This window comes from Poecilia latipinna, unplaced genomic scaffold, assembly GCF_001443285.1.
Source record: "Poecilia latipinna isolate Pla-1442-1.1 unplaced genomic scaffold, P_latipinna-1.0 Scaffold823, whole genome shotgun sequence".
Classification (NCBI taxonomy): Eukaryota; Metazoa; Chordata; class Actinopteri; order Cyprinodontiformes; family Poeciliidae; genus Poecilia; species Poecilia latipinna.
In genome coordinates, this window is record NW_015113439.1 from 212,846 (window position 1) to 226,950 (window position 14,105).

The 14,105-nt window shown below is 39.4% G+C and overlaps 1 protein-coding gene across 1 annotated transcript in view; it reads left to right on the top strand.

The window, feature by feature from the left end:
• The window catches only part of cyp27a3 (cytochrome P450 family 27 subfamily A member 3), a 23,016-nt gene extending 11,936 nt beyond the window's left edge, over nucleotides 1-11,080 (top strand). Inside the window, exons 3-9 of the mRNA XM_015047388.1 lie at nucleotides 3,058-3,257; nucleotides 6,304-6,501; nucleotides 7,846-8,009; nucleotides 8,194-8,360; nucleotides 9,190-9,271; nucleotides 9,357-9,563; nucleotides 9,662-11,080. Coding sequence (XP_014902874.1) covers nucleotides 3,058-3,257; nucleotides 6,304-6,501; nucleotides 7,846-8,009; nucleotides 8,194-8,360; nucleotides 9,190-9,271; nucleotides 9,357-9,563; nucleotides 9,662-9,808 — 1,165 coding nt within the window. The 3' untranslated portion in view covers nucleotides 9,809-11,080. The remainder of the gene's footprint in view (nucleotides 1-3,057; nucleotides 3,258-6,303; nucleotides 6,502-7,845; nucleotides 8,010-8,193; nucleotides 8,361-9,189; nucleotides 9,272-9,356; nucleotides 9,564-9,661) is intronic.
• Nucleotides 11,081-14,105: the final 3,025 nt, after the last annotated feature.

The window sequence follows — 14,105 nt, forward strand, 5'->3', positions numbered from 1 at the left end:
TCCATAAGATGAACTACAGCCCAAAAACACTTTTTAGAGTGAAGTACAGAACCACATTCTTGCGGCTTCTCTTTAAGGCAGTAATTAAAACGCTTAAAACAGCCGGTGACTGTATCAAATAAAACTGGACAGGAAGTCAAGTCTATACAGAGAGAAGGATAGTAAAAGAGGTAATTATCCCCCAAAGCTGCAGCAGAGCTGTGCATCATGTTCTCACCAATTATCCATCTATTAAGTGTCATCTGCTCTACATGCCAAGCAGACTTGCTTGCTTTTTGCGTCTGGGAATTAAACTGAGATGAGACCAAACTTGAGCTTTTTGACAAACATAGGAGAGGATGTGTGATGCTGAGGGACTGATTCTCCTCCAAAAGCCACGGGAGGATTGTTCCGATCCAAAATATGTTTGGAAATCAGTACAGAAATCGACATTCTCACAGTTACCCAGACTTTTATCCTACAGAAAACCTGCAGGTTCAGCCACAGAGGAGGCGGACCGCGACACGTGCTGGTTCTGCCAGGACTGGCAATAATCAGTGCCAGAAAAAAAAAAAAAAAAAAACCCAAAATGCAAAAACCTAGAGCCGTGTTTTATTAGTACAACGGAAAGTTGTGGTGAACCAGTTCTTCCGGGAACCACCTACCTTTTACGACATACTTAGAGAGAGAAAAAAAGGCAATTAAAGGAGCGCCTTACTGCACCCAAAATAGAGAGGAGCAGACACGGCACGCTCCAAGGTGAGAAAAGTTCATTCAGAAAACAGACATTAAAAAAAAAAAAAAAAAAAAAACTTTTCCGACCGGCAGCGTCAAAGCTTTACGCCTCGAATGCTGATAAAACTGAGGAATATTATATGAAACCAAACACAAGTTCTTCGAATAAACTTAAAAAACGAATGAGGTAGGAGCCCAATGCCACAAATCCACCCAACTCACACTCTGTCACCGCACAGCAGCGCTCATGCCAGTTTTCTCTGCAGATTGTATGGATTTTAGGACGGCATAAAAAAAAAAAAAAAAAAACAAAAGCATTCAGTGACGTGAGGACTGAATGTTCCCTTCAAGCCTGGTGCTTGAAGGGAAACAAAAAGACAAACCGTGTGACAAAATCAAACAAATCTCTATCCCAGCTACACATGCAATCAGAAAATCAGCAATACTGTCAAACGGGGAGGACATTTGTGAGGCTATTTGAGGTGATAAGAAAAGAAATGGATCTTCTCGAAAAGCTGGTCTCAAATCCCTCATCTGTTAACCGCGTCAGGAAAAATCCAAACTTTGTTTTCGACACTGTCGGGAAGAAGCTCTTTTGATGTTGATATTATGATGAAGAATATTTGTATTATCGGTAATAAAGGCCTGACGTTCACACAGTTAGCCTTATTTAGTGACTTTAAAGTGTCTGAAATATAAAAATGAAATATAAATATAAATATAAACGGGATGAAATCGACACGCAATTTGGACCTTGTTGTGATAGAAATCTCAGTAACTGGACCTATTGGGATTTTAATCGATTATCCCTCATCTAGAGAGGTTGTGCAGATAAACCCCCCCCTCTCTTTATGCTCTGGCCTTGTTAAATGTGTTAGGAGAATGCTGAGTGGCTCCTTAGCTTAGGAATTGACCTCAGTCAACTCAAACTGGAGAGAGGGATATAAAAGATGAGAGAAAGAGCTGTAGAGGGCGCCGTTTGTTCCTGTACACAGCTGATAGGAAACCCAGTTTCATTGTCTTGATGCAGCTTGATGTCTCCCAGCTTCAACGTGTTTGATTTGGCTTGGTGACTGACGGACCTCTGCGACTCAGGATGACGAACTATTCAGCAATAAGAGTCTGAGAAAATACAGGAAAAAACCAAACACAGATATGGCAAAATATTCTCTCTCCCATTGCCTAAAAGGCGCATCCGTTCCTTCTCTCTGACCTTGCCTTTGTTTCCTCTGTCCTTCCATGTGTCCTCTACATTTCTTCTTTCCAATCTAGTGTCCTTCTTCCTTTCTCGTATCCTCATAGCCCTCTGCCCTTGTTTCCTTCCTCCTGTCCTTCCTCATATCTTCCCTTTCTTTTCCCTCCTTTGGCCCCACTTCCTTCCTTCCTGTATCTTGCTTTGGCAGATTACATATTCAAAGTCTGCCTGCTTCTGTATTTCATATTTAAAGGTGAACACAAAGTACTAGAAACCCTGAAAAGTTGCATTTGCTGCACACTTACGAGCGCGCTTTTGGGAAACAACGAGCCGCTTTTCAGTCTTACAACAAAGTGTGTTTTTGCTCCAGAAGTGAACTGTTCTCGTAGCTGTTCTACTCTAATGAGGGATTTCTATCAAGCACACTTTGTGATTTGTAAAATCTTTACGACAGGGTTTGAAATCTCCGATTGAAGAGATCAGTCTTTTCCTGGTCGATTCTGTTTTCTGTCTTTGCGCCACGGCCGATTCCCATATTTATTTTCTGTGGCCAGGATTGAGTCTGGGCATGCAGCTCATTCTTATCCTGGAGACTCATATAGGCAACTCTGTTTTTTTTCTCTTAAATCTGGCAAGTGTACCATTTTCAGTCTGCTATTTCCCATAAACCTGCTGTGACGGCTCTGCAGAGTCTTGTATCCTTTAAGCAACAGATTCCACAGCGGGAGTTGAGCCAGCTTTTTGTCTCAGAACACTGTTAAGAAATCAGATCCCTGAGGAGCTTTCCTGTGTAAGTGTCAACAAAGGAAACATCATTTTATGGCTGCTTTACATGTTCTGTAACTGCAACACTTATTTTTCGCAATGAGGAATTACCTCCTAATTCCATATAATGCCGTCAAAATGACTGTCATTGTGTGAAACGACTAGAGTTTAAAATTCATCGCATCTCCCGTAAATATATTACATTACAGATTATTGTTTAGATGACGTGAAACCCAAGACAGGAATCTTTGAGTGTAAGGTAGAAACCTCGAACTTATCAAAAATAAACCAACATGTTGTCATAAGTCATATTCCAGTCTTTTAGGATTATTTTTAGCTCTCTCTGAAAGGCGATCTTTGATTTCACTAATCCCGGTTTGCAGGATGGGAGCCAAGTGGCAGCGGATCCGCAGCATCCTGAACCCGCGGATGCTGAAGCCGAAGCACGTGTCGTCGTACTCCAACACCATCAACCCGGTGGTGACGGACTTCATCAGTCGAGTGGCCTGGCTGAGGGAAACCAAAGGACAGGGCATCATGGTTAACGACCTGACCGAAGAACTGTATAAATTTGCATTCGAAGGTGAGCTGAGAGGGAACAAACTGACTTCATTTAGATAGTGTTGGAAACATCTCTTTAGATGCTAATAGTGTCAATTCTTTTGTTTCTTCCTGTTGCACTCTTTCTGAAAATTAGGGATGCACCGATATAAAAATTCTGGCTGAAATCAATATCCGATATTAACCGATGTTTACTGATACTCTATATATATCTCTTTGAAAAAAAATGCTGACTTCAACGCTGCTTCAGTGAAACTTCCCACAATCCTGTGCTGCATCACCACGACCAAACAAATACCACATGACCAACCTCCTCCACTCCCCCTGAAGAAGCAAGATGGAAATAAACATCAGTTGTTAATATCGCTCCACTTTTATTTATCGCACCAATACCGATATGTGAAAAAAATATGACGAATATCGGCCGATACCGATACATCCTGCATCCAGAGATCACGCTAGGCTTTTTGTTGTGTTCATTGTCACTGACAATGTAAGAAAGATTCTGTCATATTCTATTATTACCCCTCGATTTTTAGGCTATTCAGTTGCATTTAATTAATATTCAACAAGTTGAACAAAGGACCCAGAACCCATCACACATCAAGCAGATGAACACGCCTAGCTTTTTCTCCACAATGACAAAACCCACTGACTGTGGATCCAACACCAACATATAAACAATTCAATTAATCGTTTTGTCTTAATTAAAATCTTATTTTAATTAAGATTTTTACTGCTTTCATCTTTTGAGCAATCGGTGTAACTTTTCTTGTTTTCAGCTTCTGTTTAACCTCTTCCAGCTCCATTCTGTCGCTTGTTGTAACGGCAGAGTGAGTCAGGTGCAAATCGCCTGTGGTGTGTGATCAGAGCAGGGTGGAGCCGCGCGCTGCGCTTGTTACAGTCTAATTAACTTCTACGCCTTCCTTTCTCTCGCTCCTCCACAAGGTAAACTGCTTACTCATCTTTTCAGAGTATAAGTAGATGAACACAACATGGCGTTCTCTTTAGTTTTCTGTTCGGTACGAGCTGCAGGTGTGCAAATGCATCCACTGAGCCAAAAGTTTTGGATGTGTTTTTGGAACCAGAGCATCCTGTCCATGACTCTTCCAGATGTTGTCATCTTCTGGTCAGCGAAATTGCGTTTAGTTCAGTGCCCATGTGGATTTTTGGCTTCAGATTTTTCCGTCGGTGAAAAACAAAAACGGTAAAACACAGAAAATAACCCGTTGTGTGCATCCCTGCTTAAAATCCCCCCCCCTCCCAAAAAATACTTATTTATGCTCCTGAGTTAAAACCCGTTACAGAATTTATGAAATTCACAAAACACTATGCCACGACCGTCCTCAGCTTTTTAACATATTTCATGTAAATTACCAGAGGAGTGAAGGTAGGTCCTGTCAGACTGGCTTTCCCCGTCCCTTCTACTGCACAGCTCTACTCAGGTGTGGAGCTGAGCATCACCTGTGTGTGTAGCAACAGTTTGATGTTTGTCATTCACAACGTTTGATCTTTGACCCAGTTTCTGGCTCCTCTGGCGTTCAGAACTGATTAGATACCGAAAATAACCTTGTGTGTCGGATTGCTAGAAAGCAACTGACTCGCATTTCAGAGTAATTCAGGCTGAGATTTTCTCAGCATTTCAACATAATCTCCCTTATTAATGCGGATTCCAAAAACAGTCGAAAACTGACACAGTTGGGTTTATTTTTTACATAAACATATTTGTTTATGTTTTTATAATGTTTGTTTTTATATTACAGACTACAGTTTTCTTCAGATTGGGAGGAGGATTACATATGGATTATATATTTTAACTTGTGTAGCTCCCACTCTCAGCTGTCTTATGTGAAAAGATTGTTTCTTCTTTTGTGGTTAAGCCATTAGTGCGTTTTCCTCGACTGTTTCTTCGCCTTTCAATTTTTCTTTGAGAGGTTCAACTCAATTACACTAATGTTTGGGTGATAAATACCACTGTAGTGAACTGCTTCTAGAACGACCTGTTCAATCCCCTGACTTGAACTGAACTCCGAATCTGTTCAAAGAACTGAAAACCAGCGAGGCAAAGAAGAGACCATGGAGACCTTTCTGGATCCAGGTGATGAGTTTCCCACCTTGAGGTTTTCGCAATCAGTAAATGTAGACATTAAGTTTGGATTTTACGTCAATCTCTCCGTTAGGAGAGATTCATATACTTAGAAATATGTTGACATGTTCAGAACTTTCTTTCCTCCCTCTTAACTTGAAATCTGGATTGTCAGATTATTTCTCTACTCAAACCTTAGAACTTGTAAATATCTAAGAAAAAAGATCAAGACAAAAGAAATTGCACCATCATCCTACTAGTTAAATTCTAATTAATGTTTTTTATTATTATTATTATTATTTTTTTCAGAAGCTATAGCAGCATGTTCATAATAAATCTCATCAAAACATACCAACCAGCTCCGTCCAAAGAAAACACAGCCTCCTGCCAGCACCTTTCAGATCCAGCTCTGGCAGATAATGTTATCTTGTTTGCCTAATCAGTTTCCCAACTGCGTTGAGACTGGCCAATTTATGATCAAAAGGAGTTCCTATGCCAAAACAGACACAGGTTATCTGTTATGAGTATTTTAGCCAGACTATCTGAAACAACTGCAGACTGTCGACAACGACAGCTGAAATTTGGACCCACCTTCCAAACCTTCACAAAGTGTCAAGCTATTTTTTTTTATTATTTTTATGCATACAGATGCTTTGGTTTGGTTAAAATCTTCATGAACTAACGATGCTTTCCTGTTAACCCCAGTTGAACAAACCTTGGCATGTGTATTTTTTTATTTTTTCACTAAAAAAGTCACTAATGGATTTCACCAAATTATAAACTCTGTTCTTTTACTTTTCCCGGAAACGTGTTTGAGGCTCACCGGTTCGGAAACAGTTTGAAACGTTCTTGTATTCTTTTAGTTTCCAACAACTCTGGACCATATTTACAAATTTTGTTCAGCATTTTTTGTTTGTTTGTTTTGTTTAATGCTTTTAGAATATGATAGATTTTGGGCTAATTGTCATACCTTCCTCCTCAGGTATCTGCTCAGTTCTGTTTGAGACCCGTATGGGCTGCATGAACGAGGTCATACCCGAGGAAACCCAGAAGTTCATCTTCTCGGTCGGGGAAATGTTTCGGCTCTCCCCTATCATTGTCCTTTTCCCCAAGTTCCTCTGGCCGTACTTGCCTTCGTGGAAACAGTTCATCGCCACCTGGGATCATCTTTTTAAAGTTGGTAAGCAGCATCCACAACTTTTTAAAAATTCTTCTCAGTTGTTTTAAAGTTTGCAGCTTAAGATAGTTATGCATTTACACGTCCGAAGTTGAAAAATATGTGAAAAATGGGACAGAAATTGAGAAAAAAGCAGTCGAGTTTTCATTCTAAAGCTGCAGAGTTCATGAGACAGGATTTATGTGGTGTTTATTTCAGTAAGAGTGAGGAAATCAGAGGTAATGTTGGTCACAAGAAGTAGCTTGAAAACCAAATGAGGCAACTGTGCCACCAGAATATAAACTTTATATTGTCTAAAACATTGAGACAGTGAATGGAAGCAGCTAAAAGTCTCAGCCTGTCCGTATATTTAGTCTGTTTTGCTTGTGTTTAACCACAGCGTAGATGCCAAACACTTTCAAAGAGAATAACTGTGAGAGGATTTGTTGTTAACTTTGCCTTTTTCTGTGAAGTTAAACTAAGATTTAAACATGGGTATTTATGTTAGATGTGCACAGATGTATGTAGTATAAATTAATTATCTGAAAAGCTACAAACACAAATGTAAACCTTAGCAGCACATCTTTGAAAAGTGTTGGAAACATGTAAACTATGCAGGGACTCTAGATGGGACAGGGTTCCTGTGCAATTTTGAAAAATAACTTACTAAATATTAATTCAAAAGTATTTTCCAGGTATGGATTGGTATTTAAAAATGAAATTGAGTATTGATATTTTTCTATGAATATACATTCTCCATTTACGGTCCCGTTGTCCTAGCATCCTTCTTTTTCTGCTTTTCTTCTTTATATTGTGTGTTTTTCTTTACCTCTTCATTCCATCTTCATTCATCTTTCACTTCCCCTCATCTATCCCTCTCTCCATCCTTCCCTCCTTTCAGGCAGGTAAATCTTGCCAACTGTCGGAACATCGTCTTTAAATTTATGGTGAACCGTCATATTTACATTTCAGTGTAAAGAAAGAAACAATCTGGAGTTTTGCAAGAGGAATCCTGGTTGTAATTGAAAATGAAACTAAAATGTGGTTAGAAGGTGTACATACTTTCTAAAGTTGATGAAACAAAAATAAAACAGTTGAAACAGCAGAAGAACAATTTGAAGAAACAAGTTGAGTTCAGACTCCAAGGCTATTTCTCGGACTCCATTATCAGTCCATTTCAAGGGTCAGACACTCTTACGACTCAATTAAAGGGCCAAAGTCCAACATCCAGGTCCCTCTGACCAAAAACAGAGGAATCATGAGCGCTTGAGCCAGAATCCCCACAGTGGCTCTTGGTCGCCATCTAGCGGTCAAAATCCCACATCTGTCTCCTGGGGAAATGAACGTCGTGCTTTTGCTGTGTCCTAGCTGAGAAGCTGGTGAATAAAAAAATTGAAGAGATCCAGCGGAACGTGGACCTGGACAAGAACGTGGAGGGAGCGTACCTCACGCACCTGCTGCTCAGCGAGCAGATGACGGTCACGGAGATCCTGGGCAGCATCACCGAGCTCCTTTTGGCCGGAGTGGACACGGTGAGTGTTTTAGATGATAACCGGTACTCTGTCCTCCCAGCTCTATTTCTACCGCAGCGTTGAAAGGGAAAGCATAATAACTCTCAGTTACGATCGCTGTTATCAATGCAGGCGTTGTGTTTGAGCTGCACAGAACGGTTAAGATGACATTCCTCAAGCGTCACACTTTTGTTTTCCCTCGCAGACGTCCAACACCATCTCCTGGTCACTGTACCACCTGGCGAAGGAGCCGGAGATCCAGGACTGTTTGTACCAGGAGGTGATCAGCGTTTGCCCCGGAGACAAGGTGCCGACCAGTGATGACATCAACCAGATGCCGTTCCTCAAGGCCATCATCAGGGAAACGCTCCGGTTAGAGAGAAATGTTTTAAAAATACTTTTTACATTTTAATTAGTATATATGTGCGTGTGTGTGTTATCTCTGGTGATGGATTTATGTCCAGGCTAGGGTGTTTCCTTAATTTCGTCAATTGACCGTTGGACTTAGCAGTGATTAAGTAGGCATAGATGGATGAATGGATATTCTTTTATGTTACTTTCTTCAAAGTCTACAAACACTTCAACAGCCTTTGAAGTCTGCGAAAGTCTGCATGATGATGATGTCATGTGGTTTTGAACATTGGTTCATTCACAACACATGAGTTGAATGGAGGTACATGTTGTCGTTTAGCAAGTCGAAATCATTTTTGATGACGCTAACTGACGTACAACAGGAAAGGTTTAGCTTAATTTAATCCAAGAAAGTGAGAGAAAAAAAAATGTTGTCTGTCTTTTTGCACAGTGGAAGTAATCATTTGGTTTTAGTTGCATGTCAAACACCAAGGTGTCTGGCGCATGAAGCCATTTCTGAGTATATATATTTAAGTGTAAGATCTGTATGTAAATTATATCTGTTTTTGAGTCACGTATAAAAGTGTAACATGAAGAAAACTTAACTGATAAACTGAGAGAGATTGTCACAGAAGAAAAAGCGAATAGCAACTCTATATTTTAGTGTAAATACACTAAAATAGTATTTTAGTACACATGGTTTGAACCACTTTCCAAATGGTCACCAGTGATACAATTTTACATCTGGGTGTGTTGATTATTTTTGAACAAAAGCGTGTTTTATTTGATTACATTATTTTTGGAAACATCCTGTTTGTGTTGAGTCCTCAATGCATCCTCTGTTCTCCAGGCTGTATCCAGTGGTACCAGGAAATGCCCGTGTCACGGCTGAAAATGAGATCGTAGTCGGGAATTATGTCTTTCCAAAAAAGGTGAGACGGTCCCAGCCTCCAGCCTCTGCGTGTGCGCAGAGACTGCGCACACGCAGAATACCTAACTACTTCCTGTCCCTCACAGACTTTGTTCCACCTGTGCCACTACGCCGTGTCGTACGATGAGAGCATCTTCCCCGACCCCCAGACCTTCCAGCCGCAGCGCTGGCTCAGAGACAGGGATGACAAGGTCAAGCAACACCCGTTCGGGTCGGTGCCGTTCGGCTTCGGGATACGGGCCTGTTTAGGACGGAGGGTGGCCGAGCTCGAGATGTACCTCGTCTTGTCCAGGGTAAGAGAATCAGAGAGGAATCGACGACCAACAATCACCAAGATGAAACGCAGCTGATGAACTTGTGAACATAATCCTCTGCTTGCTTCTTGCTGCAGGTGATAAAGCACTACGAGGTCAGGCCCGATCCCGCTGGAAAGACGGTGAAGCCCATCACCAGAACTCTGCTCTGCCCGGCGACACCAATCAACCTTCAGTTTCTAGACAGAAGAGCAGCGCCGGCCGAGGAGAGAGCGACAGCCTGAGAGTTTTCTTTTCCTCACTGAGCCGTTTGGTATTCAAACCGAGCTCCCATCGTGTCACCAAGCTTTTGTTTCTGCAGAGTTCACAGGAGTGAGGCTTCACTGAGGCGTGCAGCACAGGCTGTAGAGTAAAGGAAACACAGCTAATCAATCAACCGCTTTGGAGATGCTAACGTTTAGCGCAACGAGTTGCTGGTTCCTCTTTTATTTTAAATCATCACTCTAGTCCAAATGTTTTCCAACAGCAGGAAAGCTCTCACCAATTTTCCACTTGGAACAGTTTGTAGTAGAAACAGGCGCGTTGTTTTCACTGCCTCATGTCACAGCAATTTACAGGGACAGACGATTTATTCTTTAATTCAAGCATTGAACTTGTTCTGAACCTGCTCCCTTCAACTATTTTACAGTGAATATCAATACCCAGTGAGGTTATCACATTGCAACCATGTACGTTTTTATTTTGTTTTATGGGATGTAGCTACAAAAAGAAGTGCATTATTGTGAAGTGAAAGGAACACATTGCGGAAACGCATCCCAACAGAATAAAACTGCTGCTGCCATGTTTCAGTATAAGAGACGGTATCCGTGTTTAGCATGAAAGCCATAAAGTTCAGTTATCAACGCTCTGCTTGCTGAACAGTCAGTTTTAAGAGGCTGGTGTGAATTGATAAATTTGCAGTTGTGCCAAAGTCTCTAATTGTTTTTTTTTTTTTTTGTTGCTCTGTATTTAGCTCCATCCTGGTCTCCTACTTCCTTATCTATGAAAAGAATCCTCACAGCATGATGCTGCCACCACCTTGTTTCAGTGTGGGCATGATTTGCTTCGTCCCTGCCAATGTCTCCTTGGTCGTCATGATGCTGTCTGTTCATTCATGTTTTCCCACAAACGTCTAGTTAAATTACACTTGGTGTCGCTGCAGATTCTCAGACACTAATTCTGAAGACAGTTAGTTGCACTGAATTGTATTTGGAGGCATCAGAGTAAAAGAGGGGCTGAGTAATCTAGAAAAAAAGGGGGGAAATGGGTATGTAGTTGTGTATTTATTATTTTTTAATTAAAACCACCATCTTGTTAACCTGTTTGCTTTTCATCTTCACAAAACGACAATTTTGATGCGTATAAAACAAGTTGCATTTAATCTAATATCAAAAGATTGTCATTTTTCTTAATGTTGCATTTCTTTGAACTGTTTGTAGAAGTGAATTAGTACAAATCTGCAATATTTTTGACTGTAAGATTTAGTTCACGGAATAAAAAATAATATTTTCTTCCTATCGGTTGTTTTCTTTTTTCAGCTTAAGATCAATTTGAATAAGAAAAGTTTGGTAACTTCCTGCTCTCTCCTTACTTTGACTTTAAATAGTAGAAAATGGGTGAGGATTCCATAAAGTTATCCATTTTACTTATTAAAGAGTTAGCGAATGACAACTAAATGTAGTAAATATTGCAATAATGGAGTTTCTGCCACTGTTGTATGTAAATGAAGGAATACATGACTAGTAAATTAGAATATCATTGAAAAGTCCAGTTATTCCAGGAACTTTATCACTGAGTGAAACACATCGTGTAGATTAATTACACACAGATGGATGTTTTAAAGTTGTTATGTCTGGTTATGATGATTTTCAACTTCAGAATATTACATCAAATGGGAAAAAAGCCCAAATGTAGCCTTAATGAAAAGCATGTTTAATACTTGAGTAACGGTTGCCAATTTTCTAAAGGTATCTTTAATGTGACAAATGAGCTTTTTCTAATTTATTGTACATGACTGTTCAATATATATCTGTTTAAAGGTGATATCTGCTTCAAATGTGTTAAATTCAGCGTACATGTAGATTTATCTTCATCTTTTATTTTGACGTTTTATGCCAAGGAAGTATGCTCCTTAAAAGCCTTCAGCATTCAGCGGTTTCTTTTATTTTGTAGCTTTACTGTGTGTGTTCAGTTTACTTGTTGACCACTGCTGCTCCCTTGTGGATGTACTTGGTACTGCATCGTTTTATCAGTTTAGTAATCTGGGTGCTCCGTGAATAACAGTCAAAAAAAAAAAAAAAAAAAAAAGGTTTTTTGCCCCCATCCGGATGTGTCGACTACCAAAGGATTTACTGGATTCACAGGCAGTTGCCACATGCTTACACTGAAAAAGCACGTCTTGATTTCTCAGGCATTGAAAGATCATCAAGGGTGGAAAACAAAAAACAAAAACAAAAATAAATGGTGAATGTTTTTAGTAACGTTTACATTCCTGTGAGTATTTAAGGGGGTGCTGGTCAAAAAAAAAACAAAACTGGACAACCTGGGGCTCCGACCTGTCTGCTGTGTTTCTTGCTCTTCATGAAGCTTTTCTTTAATTTACCACCAAATGCAAAATTAAAGCTTGAATATCTATTGCAGGTCACGCTGTGTTCTCGGCTCACACTGAGCGAGAAGAAGAGGGACACACACTCTGGACTCACAGACAGGGACCAGCGACGTTACATGCTGCCATCAACTTTAAATTACAGCTTAATCTTTGGACTGCGGGAGGAAACCAAAGAAAAAATCTGTTGGTTTAGCGCAACAAGCTGAATTTAACAATCAACGATGTTCTTGATGAGTTCACCCACTGCATCTCAGGAGAATCTGTTCAAGGCAGAGAACAAAATGTCTTCTTGAGAACTCGTGTGTCGTCAGAGCGAATCTGCTCAACCTTCAGCTAAACTCTGCTGTCTGAAGGACATTTTCCTGCAGATATTTTAGGGATTTCACTGTATAAAAGTATCAGTCAGTGGAAGGCTACAAAATATTTGTCTCCCCAGCAGATGTGATTGAAGCAGATGGAGACTTTATTCTTAATTAGGGCAAAATTATTATGAAATTGCAAACTTTATACAATGGGAAAAGTTAGGTACAACTTTAACTTAATAGAGCTCTGTGGTTCCTCAGTATGAGAGTCAGGGTGAGGAGACGCCAGACATGGAAAGCTGGGATGGACTCCATGCCATGATGTTCAAAATTTAGGTCTCATGGCATCTCAAGGTGTCAACATTGCAGCCAGTGGGCTGAAGGAAATACAGCTTTATTTTGTAGCAATTCAAGAGCTAACAAGCTTTTATCGCTTCACAAAAAAATTCATCAGCACAGAAACTCCAAAGCACAGAAAGAAGCAAATAAACTACTTTCACCCTGATCAATGACCAGCTGAGCCAATCATGTGCAGGCGAAGCACAGTCCTTATTGCCTACAGTATTTGAATGTAGGCTTTCATTTTTTTCGTCGTAAAAAGTGACGCATTTCAGTTAAAATAAGTCATTAACAGATTATACAATGAAATTATACACTGTATAAGTGGTTAATAATTCTTATGATGTATAAAGTGAATATACATTATCTAAGTATAATGATATATATTTCTATTTATAGGCCCTGTCACTAAGATTTTTTTTGTAATTACATTTTTTTGTAAAGTAATTATACATTTTATAAACTGTTAGAATATTTGGGTTTTTGTTTTTACAAATATTTACCTGCAAGACAAAGAAAATGATTAGTGACCAAATGATCGCAGAAGGCCTACGAAGTATACATCTTTCATTGATGACGTGATCGAAACGACGTTAATTTCTTTTTAATTTCGTAGTAAATAGGATCACATTTTTCTAGTGACTTTTACTCAAAAGCAAATTTTGGTGACTTCCAATCAACTTTTAATTTATTTATCATTCTTAGTTAAATACAGAAAGTGTATTATCAGTAACTGTGACCCAAATCCTTTCCTTGTTGATGGAAATAATCAATTTTCCCCTAGTTTTTTTTTTTCATTTATGTCCAAAAGGATGTGAGCCTTAACGTTTTGATTTGAATAAGACAAACCTGAAAAAAAAATTAAGTTTTGTAACTAAGATTATTGACACATACCTCCTACTTTATTCATTTGCTTAAAATATTGCATGGTTAACTTATTGTTGGGGAGGGGAAAAAAATCTTAATTTAACATTTTGTGGTTTTGCTTTTAAGAAATTAAAGATTTTTTTCCCCTTATCTTAACAAAAAGCGCTCACATAACTGGTTTATTGAGTAAAACAGTTAATTTTGTTGATTAAATCTAACCTAATCGCTTTTCCATAAGTAAATAAAAATACGTTTGTGTATAAGGTATTAACTGAACCAGGTTAAGGATCGGGGAATGTGGCAAAGTCCAGGTGTTTGATGTCGACAGCCTCCTGCCTAAAACGAGTGAGCCCTGAAATCAAAAGGTAAAGTATTTGGTAAAAAATTGCGATAAAACCAAATATTATAAAATCAGATTAGTGCAAG